Consider the following 18184-nt stretch of genomic DNA (forward strand, 5'->3'; position numbering starts at 1 on the left):
GTCAGATATTTATGGGGCTCAAAGTGATTTAGGGTAAAACAAGTTCCAAAATAACAGAAGACTGTGCAGTATCTTCATTTAATGAAAATGCATTGTTTTTGTGGTCTGCAAAGGATTCTTTCATACGTTACCTCTAATCTCACAACTCCTCTTTGTGGTAGGTATTATGCCCATTCTACAAATAAGAAAGTGATGTGCAAACTTGGCCAAAATTAAACATCTGGTAAATGGCACAGCAGACAATTAGACGCCAACTCCTCTCAGACCAGTGTTCCTATCACTACCCAATGTATTACCAGTGCCAGTGCTGATGCTGATGCAAGCTGGCGCCTGCGGAGCTTGTCCGATCCCCTGTGGGGCTTCCCGCAGAGCAGGTAACTGGCGTTCTCTGCACTGGCGATGCTCAACGAAGAGCTTCTGTGTCGGCTTCCATGATTTGTCGTTAACCTAACCCATTTAGCGGACTTGTTGTGAGATGTTTGTAATCTTTTCCACAGGTAGGGGAATTTTGTTTGCCAATTAATTAGCCCTTGCATTTTTCCATTTGCGAACACTGAGTCTCCACCAAGACAAACAAGCTTGGGAAGCCATTTTTCCTTTTTAACTTCACACAGCGGGTTGTCTTGTAATTGGAATTTGTTGGACCCAGCAACTTAGTAGAAACTCCCTCTCTCTGGAATTCACTATTTTTGACATCTCCTGAAGGTTTCTTGATAACCTTGGTACAGGGGATTTAAGGAAAGTTTCGGCATTTCTGAGAGGTCCCCATGATGACAGTGTCCTTCCATGTATACGTGTATACGTATTTTCTGTAAGAACAAAAACATCATGTTGAATCTCTAAAAAGTATAGAAGTTGGATTTTGAGATCTTCAGAAACAAAATGGAAGTGGTTTGTGGTGGTGGTGGTGGTGGTGGTGGTGGTGGTGGTGTGTGAGAGAGAGAGAGATTACATTAGTTCTCAAATAAAGCTCTTTTCCTTTCTTCGGTTTCCCTTATTTGATAAGTCACCAGACCTAAATGTCAGCCTGTAGCTGTACTTCCAACTGCTGTCACCATCCCCAGCCCCTGCACCAGCTGCACAGGCTTCTGTTGGTGTTGTGACTAGCTCGTCCCTTAAGAGTTAGACAGGTTTCGTCTGAGCAAGCTCACTACATTTATCGATCACCTTCGTAGTTTGGTTTATGGACATATTTCACGGAATAGGAGTTGTCATACTCTTAAAAAGTTTTCCCCTTAAAACAGCCTGGACAAACAAAAATTTTCTTATTGATCACTAAATCTGCAAGCAGGCAACTGTGGTTCCTGTTAGGTTTCTCATTTCTCCACCTACACAGTAAGGGGACAGGGCAGTGCCTAGGGAAGAGTTTGGTATTTGCATGTTAAAATTGTACACACTACTTGTTTAAAGGAAGGATGTAGTCACACTCCATGCAAATATTTTCTTCAAACTTTGCTTTCTCGATGTTTTTTATAGTAAAAGGAATCAGAGAAGCTACCCAAGCAGCACATTTTACCATATTTGTTGGTGTTGCAGGAAAAGCTCATATACCATAAACAAGGTAATTTACCAGATGCCCAGGACAATATCATTATCAGCTTTGGGGGCATAGCCTTCCAGAAATCAGTTTTAGAGTGTGGTATTAAGACAAATGCCTATTTAATTTTGCTTTTTACCACTAAAATTGACTGATTTGAGCTTTCCTGATTTTGTTTCGTGTAAAATTTATTCTTTTAAAAGGTCACTAACTAAAACAAATTACTGGTTTTCATTTAAGTGCTAACTAGTTGCTGGCCTTTACATTTTCTAAGCATGTGAGCAACCTCTACGTGTTTAGAACTTTGTTCTGACACATACTTGACTCTGAAAGGAACATTCTTAATTCTTCCTGTCATCATCCGGTTGAGGTTTTTCTATGTGTGCCCTATTTTTTCTTCTAGGATTACTAATACCGTGGTGGTGGTTACAGGACAACAACTTCAGGCTCACTGCCAGGGAAAAACTGGCAACTGCTGTAAGCACTGATGTGTCCAAAACTAAATATATCTTCCCTCTTATTTCATGGAACCAGAAGCTGTTAAAGCTAATGGATTTTAGCTCCCATAGTTGAACTCCCTCGGGACACTGAGGAGGAGGCCAGGACACACAGGTTGAAGCCCACTCAGCTATGTCGGCACCAGAACTAGAGCTTCCCATCTAGAAAATGCAGTGACTCAGAGCCCTAACTTCCTGATTTTGTTAATGGTGGTAATTCTTCTGAATTATTGCTAAGTAACACAGAATATAGATTTTTATCTTCAATGTATGCATTTTCTTTTTTTCTCTTAGTGCCACAGTTTAACTTTGGTCTTCTTTGTAATCAACTACAGCAACCTGTCTCTACCTGTCTCCTGTAACTCAGTGGTTCTCAACCTTGGCTGCACGTTAAAAACACCTGGCGAACTTTTCAAATCCTGATGCCCAGGACAGACTCCCACCCAATACAATCACAGTCTTTGGGAGCAGATCCAAGCAGCCATAAACTTCCCACGTGACTCCAGGGCGCAGTCAACGTTGAGCATCCGTTGCTCTGTTCCACTCGAGCTGCTAAGGCAGGGTTCTGCTCAGATCCTTCAGTAGCTTTCAGTGTCACTCAGTTTAGCACTAAAAGTAGAATGCCTAATTCCCAGCCTCATCCTAAGCGAGTGTTTTTCAAAATGTTAGCAGAGACCAGCAAAACCCACATCATCTGGAACCTGTTAGAAACGCGTGCCTGGGTCCCAACTCTATTGAGTGGCAAACTTTGAGGGAGTGGTCCAACAGGCCTCTGATGATTATGGTTCAATCTAAAGTTTGAGGACCAGAAGAGCAGCCAATAAGGAGATGTTAGGGATGTACTTTGTTCCCTCACTCTCTTTTACTCAGTGTTGGGCCCAAGGATAGAATAGAAAGAACCCCAGAATGAACAAACATCAACAGCTGCCTCTCCTGAGCATCAGCCAGTCCCTGGGCTTGGAAATGGGTGTCTCTCTTAGCTCTGCTGCTTTAATTGCTACAATTTACTGCCCCCCCCCCCCCATCCAACATCATCTAAACATGTAACCACCTTTTTGTTTTTTCCTATTGTTACAAACTTAAGTGGTAGAACATTTGATTCTCACAAGAGCAGTAAATAGATTTTCTTTCTTTATGATTAGTTCCCAGAAATGAATGCTATGATAATGAGACGGTTCAGTTTACCAGGAGATGTGGACAGAGCTCAACAATACGTATTACAGGTAAGATTATTTTACAAAGATTATTTTACAACATGGCAAAGTTCTTTAGCCAAATAATGTAACAAATTTTAGATGCAAAACCAAGTGTGTTCAGTTGTTGATTTGGCAAAAACAGAGGGAGAAACTTGTATAATTCTTTTTCCTTCTAGAAGTCTTTCTGAAGACTAATTTAATTGGCGTTGGGTAAGGCTTGGGTATTAGGATTTCACTAGTTTGAAACCAGCCTTCCCCAAATCCACTGGTAGCACTGCTGTTTTCCCTGTCGCCCAGCTGTGCCTCCTGGTGTAAGCTCTTGTCTCGGCCACAGCCAGGTTGTCGGGCTCTTGCAGTTGCCTACCCGGCATGGTCTCTCCTCGTCCCTCTTAGAACTGTGATCAATGGTAACTTAAAAAAAAAAAAACAGAAAACCTACACAGGCAGACTGTTTAACCTTCAGGGTCTGTGAGCTTATTTCACATCTAGTGCCACATATCCTCAACTTTTCTGTAGAAGCCAGATCTTTTTACATACTTAGTTTCGATAACTGTATTTTGAGAATGACCTATTTCCAAATTCCAAATCCAGAGTCATTTGGGGCCAACAGATCAATGAATGAGACGGAGCAAGCAATTTTTAGTGAGCCAGTGTGTGGTCTGAGATCTGTGATTAGTGCAGTACTTGAAAGACTTCCAAATAATAACTTTTAAGATTTCCAAAAAGCAAGGCCCCTCTCAAGGATAGATTTCTCTTAACTCTCTAAACTGTTAAGCATCATAATTTGCTACCACCTTTGTGGAGGGTAGTTTGGCAGTACTGCTAAAAAACTTAGTGTGAGAAGGGGCTTTAGCTAATAAAGAAGTCGATGTGCCTGGGAGAGGTTCTGGTGTCAGCATAGTACCACCAACCACTGAAGTGAAAAGTGGGACTGAAGAGGGAAAATGAATTGTTGCTCTTAGCAAAACCATGAAGTTTTGCTTGCAAAACCAACGAGCCCAGGCAGAAATGCATTTAGAAAAGTACAAGAATGTTCACTTAACAAATTCTCCAAAGACCTGAATTCTAACTCCTTTCACCCCGAGCTCCTAGTCCCTATTTCTTCATGAAAGATGGACAAGTAGGACTTACTTGGTAGGATTACTAAATAGTTGAGTAATGCTTGCTGAGACCAAGATGGACAGAAACAGAGAAAAATAGCAGTAGGGGGGGGTTGAAAAATACTGTATCCATAAAACAAGAACAGGATATTAAAAAAAAAAAAAAAAAGCTCTAAGAAAGTTTGTGAAAAACTCCAAAGAAGGGTTAGAACGTGAAATTGAGCAGATCTTCAAAAATGTAAACAGCAAGGGAAGAAAATGAGCTTTTAGAGGATCAATGAGGTAACATATTTCAGGAAGAGAAAAAAAAACAAAATCAAAGAAAAGAGTGGCCCCTACAAAAGGAGAAGAGACCAAAACTGGCTCAGTGTATTGCAAAACCACTAGATGATAAAAGGCAGAAAGCAAGGCCTTCCAAATGACAAAGAAACTTTTTTTTTAAGGTTATTTTTATTTTTGAGCGAGAGCAAGCATGAGCAGGAGAGGGAGAGAGGGGATCCCAAACAGGCTCTGCACTGGCAGCACAAAGCCCAACGAGGGGCTCAAACTCACAAACCACAAGATCATGACCTGAACCTAGACTGAGACACTTGACCAACTGAGCCACTCAGGCACCCTGATGAGGAAACATTTCAAAACAAGAGTTTTATATCCAAACCATCCATTAAATGTGAAGGCGGAAGTCATCACTCAAAAACTGTAAAGTTGAGGCGCCTGGGTAGCTCATTCGGGTAAGCGTCCGACTTTGGCTCAGGTCATAATCACAGTTCATGGGTTTGAGCCCTGCATCCAGCTCCATGATGTCCGCGCAGAGCCTGCTTGGGATTCTCTCTCTCTCTCTCTCTTACCCTCCCTCACTCGTGTATTTCCTTTCTTTTTCAAAATAAACTTTAAAAAACTATAAGGTTGACTTTCAGTACCCATTCTCTGAGTTATCTCTGGATGTATTTCAGGAACAACATGGAAACATCAGGAAAGAGAAAGATGCAGGCACTCAAACCAGTGGAATGAACTACAGTTTGATGAAGACAACTGTCTGTTAGAGCTAAGGCAGTCTGTCTAAACAATGAACAGAATGATGAAGGCAGTGGAAAGATTGGGGATCAGGAGTTTTTTCCCAAAGAGGAAGAAAAGGAAGCATTTACATTCATAAGTGGGCTCCTGTACACTAAGGCAGGGCAAACTGAAACGTGTCCTGTTTTGTGTCAGTTGGTAAAGTACAGAAAATCAGAACCTTTCAGACCAATGTTACTAATATTCTATTCTGAATAGGGGCCTTGTGAGCTTGGAACCATGGAGAGGGAGATGAAATTATAGTACATGACTTGATTCTGCAGTAAATGTATTTTTACATTACGGAAATAGTATTTTATTAGTGTTCAGCTTTTAGAACCAACATAAAAACATGGTTAGAGAGGAGAATGCAAATCTCTATAGTGTAAATGTATAAAGAATAGGAGCACTTGATAGGATAGGATATCCTGGAGATAAAGTGAAAAGTTGATGCTACATGATGACAAAAGTCATTAAGAAAAGATGGCAGTAGAATTATCAAAATAAGAGGCCTAGGGTGGGTGGGCTAAATCCTCCTCCTCAGCAGGAAGGCAATAGCTAGTAACTAAAGTTGCTAATTAAGACCTCAAAACCAACAGATGACTGTGCCTTTGGAGGGAGGAAAGTATTGATTTTCATCATAAGGGCTCGGTACTTTTGTTATATATTGTGTTTTAACTTTAGATTCTTTTCACTTAAAAATTGATACTGTATACATGTAGAATTTTTTAAAAACTAATACTTAAAAACTAGGGAAAGGCGATGGCTATTTGAGATGAGTTCGCTGCTTTGTTAGCCTCATTCTGAGAAAAGTGCCTAAAGCAGCTGAACCGAGGAGTTGGAGGACACTTGAAACATAGTTTGGCTGTTGATCAACCTGATCTCAAAAGTACATCTTAATTCTCTACTATAGCAGGGAATTCGGAGCTGATCCAGTGAGTGATACATCTGTTCTCTTGTTCTGTACCCGCCCCCGCAGAGTGACGGTGTGCAACAGACAACCTACCTCGCCCAGCGGTACTGCCACGAAGCAGTGAGAGAGATCAGTAAACTTCGACCGTCCCCTGAAAGAGACGCCCTCATACAGCTTTCAGAAATTGTCCTCACGAGGGATAAGTGACAACTCTTCCTGTTATTTCTGGCAGCTATTTTACCAGACTGTGCCTAAGGAATTTTGTGAAATATACTTTGCTTCACGTGCAGATAACCAAAAATCATTTAAAGAAAATCATTTCAACCTTATTGATGGGCAATTTTTTTATTGGCAAAGTTTTTCAGAAAACTTTTTAAATGTAATTAAACCATCCGAATCTGTCACTCTAGTCCTGTAAATCCTAATAGAGGTATCTTGATGGTTATATGTGGTATTGTTTACACTGTTAAGATCCACATGTAAAGCCATTACACAAATAAATAATCAATGTTAAAATTCAAATGGTTTATCTTGTTTCACCATGGGACTCAAGGTCACAAAGTTGTGAAGTCTACATCTCAATCCACATTAGTTAAGATTTTAACAGTATCCAAAATTCATATGAGAATGGTTTATTATAAAAGACTGTACATAAAATTTAGACAACAGGTTATATACAAAATTAAGAGAACATTCCACTTGAAAAAATGAAAAAGGTGGCTAGCTGATCACTAATGATACTGAAATCATGTTTAAAATTAACAAAGGCAAATGCATATACAACAGTCACATTGATTTGGTAGCAATAATGGCCTTTAATTTTCAGAAATAAATGTTTTGCACTAGTCTTACCATTTACTATGCTGTTACAAGTCTGTAACGCCCAGTACATAACTGCAATTTGAAATCCAAACAAACAAAGCCTCAATACACAGAAACCCACACTTGAGTGCTCTACTTTAATATCCTAGGCAATACAGAATTACACACAAGATAAGAAAAAACATCCCGCCAACCTTCCCTTAAATTAAGAGGAGACACACAAAGTGCATGTGTTGCATTTCAGTTATTTCAAAAGACAATATAAATCTGTTGGTCAGGTATAGATCCCTGTTCACTGATTAATACATGATCCACCGTTTTTTGAATTATTTTCCTTTTAAAACCGTTTTATGTTGCTAGTGCCAGGTAATGGATTAATAGTGCCTATTGAAAAGTCCATTGCACCCACTTCTACAAAAACAATACGTAAAAGAGACTTACAGTTTCCTTTTATTGAACCACTATACAACAGCCCACTGGAAAACAAGGACATAAGAGCAGTCCCTAAGAATTTGACTTAACAGAATGTGCACACTTTGACACATTTTCTTAGCTTTGAAAAAATTACGTTAGAAAAGGAATTCAGTAGATTGACTTGTAAATACCCATCTCAGATTTTAAATCTGCAAAAATCCATCACTGCCGTTGGGACAGGTTGAGATAAGGCTAGTATTTTTTTTTTTTTCAGTTACTATATTGAGAAAATAGAACCATAATTCTGCAATAAATCAGTATACTTTATTTATTTATTCATTTTAAAAGCAAACCAGTGAAGGAAAGGACAAAAACCTTTGGTTCACTTATTTATGAATGGAAAAAATTTATAATGCAAATTCACTCATTAAAAAACTTAGGTACAAATTACAACATTACAGATAACCCTTTGTTTTGTTTCACATGGAGACCTTAGAGACTCAATTCATTTCAAGAGACCTAAGTACAAGTACTCCAAGTAAATATTACACAAATTGGAAGCATCTTGGATTTTTTAAGTATATTTCAATACATAAATTTGTATGCATGCTTTAAACAAATATATTTCAAGAATGAGAAAGTCTAAACAAAAAGTATGACCAGCACCAGGATTGAAGTTTTCTGATTTTAATATTAGTCTGACATAGCGTTAGTAACCATGCTGCACGGAAACATGTAATGGTACAGTCTGAATCATGATTTGTTAAATATTCTACCCCACACCCCCAGAATACTTAGGCTGGTCATAAAGTTAACTGTGTAAGTACATAAGCATAATCAGGTATGGACAGCCTCCTGTATTAATTGCTGTTTAGCAATACACAAACTGCCTCAAAGACTTATGCTTACAGGTAGACATTCAATTATACCAATAAAACAGCATGTCCTGAAAATATGGGCACGTTTGAAAACATTTTAAGACAATTCTGTTAACCATAATAGTCCCACAGTATGACTGAATAATAAGAACCTACTTTAAAAGCAAAAAATTTAATCAGCATAGTGCATGATTGATTCAACATAGTTCCCAGGGAACAGACCAGTCACTCGATTGCAGACTCCTTCATACCAGCCATCGTCATTCTTCTTTATTACATAAATGATTGCACCCTCCATAAATGATAGCTCATCATCCTTGTCTTTCGTATAATCATATATTGCCACAACTATGGAAAAAAGAGTTGAAATACCATGTAAGTATAAGTGCACCATTTCCAGCATTAACTGAATTTTAAAATGTAATGCCAATTAAATCTATAGTATAGCAAAAACCATTTGTATGAAAATTGTGAATTCTTACATTAATAAATACAGGTAAGTCAGTGCCTAAATCACTGGCTTGGTCTTAGGATAAAACTGACAATTTGAAATCAATAGTTTCAACCAATCCATCCAGGAAAGATCTTCCTATTTTAGTATTGGATGTTTCATTTGTAAAATATCTACTAAGTGCCAGCCACCGCAAAGCAACATTTCCCCAAAGTACTGGGCAAAGCTACAGAGTCAATCAGCAAATCAGGTAACAACCCAAGCTATCTAATTTGAAAATACACATCTCCTGGGAGGTAAATCTCATCCTACTCATCCACAGAAAATATACATGTAATTTACGGGGCTAGCCCTAGATTTAAAAAAAAAGAAAGAAAAAACAACTTACACATTTTAAAGGTCAACAGGGTTTTTAACATTTTTTTTTTTTAAGTTTATTTATTTTTCAGAGACTGAGTATGAGCGGGGGTAGAGTGAGAGGGAGACAGAACCTGAAGCAGGCTCCAGGCTCTGAGCTGTCAGCAGAGCCCAATGTGGGGTTCAAACCCACAAACCACGAGATCATGACTTGGGCCGAAGTCAGACGCTTAATCAACTGAGCCACCCAGGTGCCCCAACAGGATGGGGGTTTTTTTGTTGTTGTTGTTTAAGTGGTAAATAGGTGAGAAAAGACCCATTAATTAAGACTTAGAGAACTGTAGGGGCGCCTGGGTGGCTCACTCAGTTAAGCGGCCGACTTCAGCTCAGGTCACAATCTCGCGGTCTATGGGTTCGAGTCCCACATGGGGCTCTGTGCTGACGCCCAGAGCCTGGAGCCTGCTTCAGATTCTGTGTCTCCCTCTCTCTCTGCCCCTCCCCCACTTGCACTCTCTCAAAAATGAATAAACGTTAAAAAATAAAAAAAATTTAAAAAAGACTTTGAGAACTGTTTGCAATTCTGTGGTATTTGATTATTTTAAGTTCAAATATTCATTTCCTTTTTAACAGTACTATGGAAAGGACAGTCACCAAAAAAATCACAAGTTTTCCAAACAACTGGTTTATGAATTTTATTGTTCCTTCATTCTGCCTTTATAGCCTGATAGTTCTGAAGTTACATGCAATTTTCTAGTGTATGTGAAATGGTATGTCATATTTTCATTGATTACCTCATGTTATCTTTTTCTTAAAACAGTTCTTAAGATACTTAAGATATTCTGGAACTCACTTTTCCCCTAAGAAAGATAGCTTCTCCTCATAATTATTCTGAATTAGTGAATTATAATAAAGAACAGACCTGAAGCACTGATCCATAGCACCATTTACTAAATTAAAACAGGCAACCTTTTTTTCCCTTTACAAAACTGTATTAAGTAAACTCAACAAGTCCATTTGTCTCCATTTTAATCCTGCAGCAGATCAGTACTGTGATTACAAGCTCACCAACCTATCCAACATACAGAATAAATTATTATCCTGGTATTGTTTTTGGCTAAATAACCACTCAAGAAAATGAGTGATTACTAGAAAACCATTAGTAAGGAAAACACTGTAATATTTTAAATAGCCAACGTAATACTTACTAATGTGTCAATTATTTATTATTTATTAGCGTTGGTAACACTAATTTCTCTGTACTGAGAGTAAAAATGGGTTAGGTTGTGTAGTGTAGATGACTTTTGAACTGATCGTGACAAAAGCCTCATATCCTCAAAGTTATTCAGAATTTTTAGTTCCACTTAGACAAACAGCTGGTAAGAGTACTGAATCAAATTAATTGTTTCTATTTTCCAAGTCCTTTTGTAAATCAATCCTGATCACAGCAAACCTCCCCTCCTTCCAATGCATATACTCTCATATAATAAGGCTTACTATTAAGAATTTAATCATGAAAATTCAATGTCCAGAATCTGATTCATATAAATAGCTAAACTCCCCCTTCTTCGGTATGTACTGTCAGATTTTTTTGAAACTCAAAGTCTAATACTCTAATCCTACATGACAAAAATTTGAAGACAGCTATCTAGTTCGTCTGCCACCCTTTCCTCAACTTAGAAATACTGCTTTCAACTGTTTCACATTATAGGTACACTTCCCAGATATTCTGCCTCCTGAATATTCTCCTCTTGAAGCCATTCCTGTCTGCAGGATCTTAAAGTGTGATACTCAAAACTGAACATAATGCTAGTATAATATAAATGGATATGATAAGAATGGCACACAGTAGGTTAAAGTTCAGCTAATGTACCCTAAGAATTTGGCTTTTAGATTCTAAACAGTCATAACATACTATCAATACATTCAACTAAAATCCTATTAAACCAGGCCTTATTCATCTTGTGATTATAAAAGTAACTATTTAAAAAGACTTTAAATAGAGGGGTGCCTGGGTGGCTCAGTCGGTTAAGCACCCAACTCTTGATTTCGGCTCAGGTCATGACCTCGTGGTTCATGGGACTGAGCCCCACATCGGGGTCCATGCTGACAGCATGAAGCCTGCTTAGGATTCTCTCTCCCTCTCTCTCTGTCCCTTCTCTGCTCATGTGTGTGCTCTCTCAAAATTATAAACTTAAAAAAAAAAAAAAAGGCTTTAAATACAATCCTACTAAATCTCAACTCTCTGATTTAGACTATGCATCAGCAAACAATGGCTCATGGCCAAATCCAAGCCACTACCTTTTCTGTAAATAAAGTTTTATTGGGGGCACCTGGGTGGCTCAGTCAGTTAAGCATCTGACTTTGGCTCAGGTCATGATCTCACAGTTCGAAAGTTTGAGCCCCACACTGGGCTCACTGCTGTCAGCACAGAGCCCACCTCGGATCCTCTGCCCGCCCCCCCACCTTCCCCCCAACTCCCCTCCCCCCAACTCTTCCTCTCCCCAACCACCCTCTCTCAAAAATAAATAAAACATAAAAAAATAAATAAAGTTTTATTGGAACATGGACAGACATATCCACTCACTATGTAGCATCTATGGCTGCTTTTGTGCTACAACAGTGGGGCTTACTAGTTGTAACAAAACAGACTAGAGTTGGCAAACTTAAAAATATTTCATTTGCAAGACAAATATCAAGTCATTACATTGTATACCTGAAACTAACAGAATGCTGTTGCGTAATTATACCTCCAGTTTTTTTTTTTTAAGTTAAAAATATTTTGGGGGCACCTGGTGGTTCAGTCAGTTAAGCAGCATCCAACTCTTGATTTTGGCTCAGGTCAGGTCATGATCTCATAGCTTTTGAGTTCAAGCCCTGCATCAGGCTCTGCACTGGCAGTGTGGAGCCTGCTTAGGATTCTCCCTCCCCCTTTCAAAATATATACATAAACTTTAAAAATATGTATTTATTATATGGTGTTTTACAGAACATGTGTGATGACCACTAATATAAGACCATTATTTTAATTTGCAAAGACATTTTTTAAATTCTGCTCTATTGCCAAATATATTAATATTATTAATATTAATATTAACCATAATATTTCAAATTTATCAACTTTTTATTAGTTCGATAGTAGTCCCAATTTAAAGTCAAATTTGCTTTTCCAAGCCAGGAACTACAGGTACACAATTCAAGACTATTTATCACCTTCATAATAACCATAACATATCTCTATTTGAAGGTACAAGAGAATCTAAACATAAAGTAGAATATTCGAGATTTCCTGAACAGTGTGTAGAGTACCTGTTTAAAAATATTTAGAAAGGTACATACAGCACAGAGACAGATGGTAGCTACACTTGTAGTGAGCATAGTATAACCTACAGAGATGCTGAATCACTGTGCTGTAAACCTGAAACTAATGTAACTTTGTATCAACTAAAAAAATTTAAATACACACACGTACATATAAAAGGAATACAGCAAATTCCCTTTTAGCCATGTATTCAAAACTTGGGCACAAGAGAATGCTGCAGGTCTCAAGAGCTATAGAGCTACTTAAATGCTTAAAGGCATTTAATCGAGTAAAGCCAATGGAAGGGAATATATTTCAAAGGCAATCAAACTGATTAGCCACATTGTAAACATTTTTCAGAACTCTAAAGGTTTCCCTTTTAATTGTAAGAGTAGAAATTTTGCTTTAAATCTTTACTAATTCTGTATCTTTAGTAAGTCATTTAACTGCTATTTTGTGCCTTACTGGTTTCATCTGTAAAATGCAAACGGGCAAGTTCATCTCCAGCCTACGTCATTTGAAAAAGCACATCTAACATAATACACTTTTAATTTGAAAAATAAAGACCATCCCTTTACAATGGAAATGTATAGAAAATAAGGTTTGACTAAATTATCTTAGCTGGATAAGGCTATTCAAAGGGTTGGGGTGCCCGGGTGGCTCAGCTGGTTAAGTGCCTGACTTCTGGCTCAGGTCATGATCTGCAGGTTCGTGGGTTTGAGCCCCATGTCAGGCTCTCTGCTGTCAGCATGGAGCCAATTTTAGATCTGCTGTCTCCCCCACTCTCTCCCCTCCCCCGGGTTCTCTCTCTCTCTCTCTCAAAAATGCTTATTCAAAGGGCTGCAAACACCAGACTATCAGATGTTCTTTATAGCTCTAAAAATTCTATAATTAGGTTATTTTCCTTCACCTGAATTCAGTGATGACTGTACCTTACCTTTCTCAATATAATTCTTGGGGGCCCAAGCAGGATCCCCATCTGCATATGGATCATTATACTGAACTACTGCAGCCTCTTCATCCTCATAATCCACTGGGGGGGGTGGTGGCGGAGGTGGAGAGTCATCAAACATAGGAATGTCATCTGGGGGAGGTGGCGGTGGTGGGGTTGGACTATCAGCAACTGAAAGAATTCAGATAATTAATTTGAATCAGAAATTAGAGTAAATGAAAACTCTTAAGTTAAAAGAAGAATTTAAGAAAGCTCTAATTTGTATACAGCATGCACTATAATAAGACATGCAGTGATTAGAAATAAAAGCTTGGTGTGTTAGAGCTTCTACTACTCTTAATAATAATATGAACAATAATAAAATGAGTTAAAAATAAAGGTATTAGGAAGTGCTACAAATCAATGAATGCAGGAGGTTAGGAAACAATGTCTCTTTTTATAAAAATTATAGGAGTAAAAAAGTTTCCTTACTCCCAACACTGAAATCGGAACAAACATTACCCTTTAGTTAGCCTACCTCCTTGTAAATAAGCCATATGTCACATTTCCCATTCGGGCTACTGTAAATGTTAGGAATACCATTTCATATATGGTTTGATAACCATTCACTGTGCACATTCAGGTCCCTGATTTGGCTTTTAGTTATCTTTTAGTTCCCCAGAAATAAGCCTCCAGTGGGTGGGATATTTATTTTTGTCTGTTTTAATCGAGAAAAAGGTTTGTGGTACCAGGTCTGCTTCTATGTGTAGGTTTTCTATTACTTACAAGAGAAAATTAAATTAGAAATTAAATAATTCCAAGCTAATACAAAATTTTGTTGAGTATTTTCAAAAATGTTTGTATTCAGAATCAACTTTTTAAATGCAGAAAGGAGCTAAGATTCTTGCATTATTGCTGGTAAAACTTAAGCATGGGATGAGGGAAAGACTAGATCCTAATGTTCCAATTGTCTCAGAATACATCCACAATATTTTTTAATAAAGTATTACGGGAAGATATAATTAAAAACAAACAAACAAACAAAAATGAACTTATATCGTGCAAAACAATAAAAACGACTCATACCTCAAGCTGTAGATGGGTGTGGTACATGTGTGTGTTACTTAAATAATCAAGGGTGTCAACAGTGAGATGAGGAAGTATCAGGCTAGAACTAGGCTCTCTGAACTATGATGATTCCAGGTAACAATGCTCCCAAGAGTTCAAAGCCAAAACACACAACTAATTCTTAATTCAAATTTCTGATCCATAAATTTCTTTGAAAGCTAAAGACAAAAATTCTTTGACACAAATTGACATAAGAATTATATAATATCTGCAGAGGAGAAATACAGAATACTAAAATACTAACTCGAATGCCAATATCTGGGGCCATTTATGTGATCAAAGAAAGCAGTCATAATCTACTTGTTAATACAGATTTTAAAGTTTTTTCTACCCTATTTGGAATAACGTGCTGAGAATGTAACAAAGGGACCCAAATTTAAAACATCTGTGGATAAAAGCCCTACTTCCATAACCTCTTCAATTCTGTGATTTTTATTTTATCCTGATGGTACAAGAAAGACTTACTAGAAAACACATCCTGTGCAGTGATGCTCATTCTGATAGCTATCTAACAGGTCTATAATTTATTTTTCCACCAAATGCTTGATTCCCTTTTATTTTTCCCCTTACTTTCTACACAAAGCTTTCTAATATTATTGAGAGGAGAAGAAAATGGGTATGAACCCATCCTAACATCAAAGAGCCATAGCTCATATCCTTAATTTGGCTTACTGTGTAAATTACACATTTGCTGTCCCTAAATTGCATTTACTCTTGACTTATATATAACTTACTAGTTTAATGTTTTCACTCCATTGTCTTCATATCCAAACTCTGTGAATCTACACTGGCTTATCTCCAAATTATATATACACAGGGGCAGAAGTCTGGTCAATCTAATTCTCTATGCATAATACTTTGTCTAGCACCATGCATAATTAGTTCAAAAATGCTTCCTGATGTTAATCATATACAGATGTAAAGACACTGCTGACTTTTTTAGGGGCTTATGTCTTAAACTGAAACACATTTAACAGGTTAACTATCACATGCATTCATTATCACCAATTTTTAGTGTCACAGGAAACTTCATATTTAAAAGAACACAGAAAATCTGTACTCCATAAAACATGTAAGATATTGACACAAAGTTCATAATTCTCCTTACATGCTTTCAAAGAAAACAGATGCCAAACAAAGTTGGGCATTCTGCAGCCCAAGGAAAATACTGATTCCAGTTCATAAGTTTGGGAAAAGGAACTAAAATAAAATAGTTAAGTACCATGGTCCTCCTTAGGGAAAAAAAAATGCATACCTAGAATTATGTACATTAATACTGAATTTCTATAAAAAAGAATTACCAAAAATGCTAGTCAATATGTTTTGGCTCCATTAAATGGATGTTTATTATGGCTATTTTAAAATATTTCCTCCTAATTTTGGCTGTAAGGCAGCTCAAGTTTTTAAACTCTTATAGCATTAAGGACCAGCAATTTATCCTCATTCCCTTCTTTTTAAAAATAAGATTCACTTAAGTTTAAACATATGGAAGTTTTCAAACAACTGTTAAGAATAAGGGTGGTTTACACTCAGAAATTTCAACATTTTGGAACCACAATGTTTTATGAAAAGCCCATTCAATCCTATATGTTTCTTAAAGGTCGAAATTTGAACTCTTCCCAGAGTCTAGCACATAACACTGAGTAAACAATTATTTGACTAGAGGAAGGGAGGAAAATATGGAGATTACACAACAGGCTCAGCAAAGGCTGAACAATGGCATTTGCCACAATGTATTTTCCTGGAAGATGAGGTGATCAGTCATGTGGGCTACATATTTGTTCAAATCATTCTAAAATTTATTTGCATGGTGATGATTCCCAAGTGAAGTAAATCACTACTAGACCAGTTTACCATCTTAATCTCAACAGCTATTTTGGCATAGTATAATTCAGTAACAGTGGTTTTTTTCATTTTGTCAACATGCACTCTGATCGTGTAGTTAGGATTATATATCTTCTGGAACCTCAAAGTAATCAGGCAGCAATATAAACTACTCTATCCTAATTAAATTCATGTATCCTAAAGAATTTCCAAAAATTGTAAACCTGACCTTCCTGAGAAAAGACCTAAAAATTGACACGGGCCTGCATATGGCCAGATCATGAAGAGGGCTCAACACTGATTATCACTCCTAGATGGATAACTTGGATGTAAATTAGTTATTCTTGCAGATTCATTCTCAAGCTAACAACAAATTGTTATATAGATTCAAAATTATTTATGTATAAAAATCTGATAATACAAAGCTTTCTCTAAAATTTTTATGTAACTAAAGGGGGGGGGGGGAAACTGCCCCAAATGCGTAATAAATTTAATCTCATACTATAATTGTCTATATATGAATTTGTTGGCAACAGAATAAAAAAATGTTTGCTAATTCCCCTAATAGCTATTGGAAGCTGGCAGTTTCCATACAATTTGAATTTTTGTTTGATTACACTTTCCTTAAGAATCTGCAAAGATCAGATTTCAAGTTTTAGATCATGTAAATACATAAGAAAGTTGAAGTTTTGAAATTTATATGGGTCAGTAATCATGCATACAAGAGAAAAAACTGAAGACCGTGCTCTTCAGTTTTAAAAACGTATCTGCACCTATTTTCAAGGTAAGATTAGCGTCTCAATAAAAGGAAATGATGACTCATCAGCCATGCATGCTATAAGGAGACAGCCTCTACTCTTTGACAGCTCAGTTTTTCCAAACTTACTGTTTTCCTGCACCCTGGCCACGAAGCCTGTGAGAGGTATCTGTGGAGTCAACTGAGGCATAGGGGGAGGGGGTGGAGCAACAGAAACTGGTAGCAACAATACAGTATGGGGGAGTAAAACAGATAAAGGAAAGAAAAGGAAACAAACAAAAAGCAGAAGTCAGTTACAAGGACCACAAACATAAGTATGCAAAGAACAGTTTGCAAATGAAACAAAACAAACAAAAAACAAAACAAAAACCTGCAGAACCTTCACGTTCACTTCCCACCAGCAAACCTGAACTGTGTTTATAGCCCACTGGTTAAATTTTATGTTTAAAAAAAAAATACATTTGATTTAATCCTAATATTAAACTGTTTGGGGAAGGACTTAAATTTACCATCACATTCATTTTCATGCAACGAATTTTCAAATTCTAAGGAAAGACTTTAAAAAAATGAGTAACAGCAAATACAGATGGAGGTTTCCAGGATACTGTCTGGAATACTGTCTGGAATAATTCCAGGATACTGTCTTTGCCTATCTCTGTAACCTAACAGGTATGTATGTCTAGCCTTAAGGTAATGCTGTAAATGAGAACCCAAATAAGTACGTTATGGAATAGCGGTTTCTTCCATATGTAAATAAATACATTAATCACAGGTTTCCTTTAAAAACCAGTTATTATGTATCTAAATTTGTACATAGTTCTCCAGGAAAAACCCTTATTTGTAAAACAAGGCCATTATTATTTTCTAAGCTGACAATTTTATTTTCAAAGATATCACTCCTAAATTTACCAGGGAATAACAGTGCTCTACATACCATGTTAACTGTTCATTGAGTTTCATAGGATAAGTATTTCAAAGTGGCCTTCTTCATTTTATCACTGTTCTGAGCCTATATAGGGAACCTGATC

General features: G+C 37.2%; 2 protein-coding genes across 20 annotated transcripts in view; one reads left to right on the forward strand and one right to left on the reverse strand.

Moving 5' to 3' along the window:
- PDSS1 (decaprenyl diphosphate synthase subunit 1) overlaps positions 1-6818 on the forward strand; it is a 42843-nt gene extending 36025 nt beyond the window's left edge. For 2 of the 4 annotated variants that reach the window (XM_043564883.1, XM_043564885.1), the window contains 2 exons: positions 3177-3257; positions 6363-6818. In XM_043564883.1, coding sequence (XP_043420818.1) covers positions 3177-3257; positions 6363-6503 — 222 coding nt within the window. In that variant the 3' untranslated portion in view covers positions 6504-6818. Of the gene's footprint in view, positions 1-161; positions 375-3176; positions 3258-5283 lie in introns of all 4 variants that reach the window. The other 2 variants (XR_006294756.1, XM_043564884.1) reach the window with 2 other exon arrangements.
- The window catches only part of ABI1 (abl interactor 1), a 147683-nt gene continuing 136124 nt past the window's right edge, over positions 6626-18184 (reverse strand). For 8 of the 16 annotated variants that reach the window (XM_043564875.1, XM_043564873.1, XM_043564869.1 and 5 more), the window contains 3 exons: positions 17286-17372; positions 13454-13639; positions 6626-8758 (listed from right to left, as the gene is read on the reverse strand). In XM_043564875.1, the coding sequence (XP_043420810.1) occupies positions 8583-8758; positions 13454-13639; positions 17286-17372 (449 nt within the window). In that variant the 3' untranslated portion in view covers positions 6626-8582. The remainder of the gene's footprint in view (positions 8759-13453; positions 13640-17285; positions 17373-18184) is intronic. The other 8 variants (XM_043564878.1, XM_043564882.1, XM_043564880.1 and 5 more) reach the window with 1 other exon arrangement.

This window comes from Prionailurus bengalensis, chromosome B4, assembly GCF_016509475.1.
Source record: "Prionailurus bengalensis isolate Pbe53 chromosome B4, Fcat_Pben_1.1_paternal_pri, whole genome shotgun sequence".
In the NCBI taxonomy this organism is placed as follows: Eukaryota; Metazoa; Chordata; class Mammalia; order Carnivora; family Felidae; genus Prionailurus; species Prionailurus bengalensis.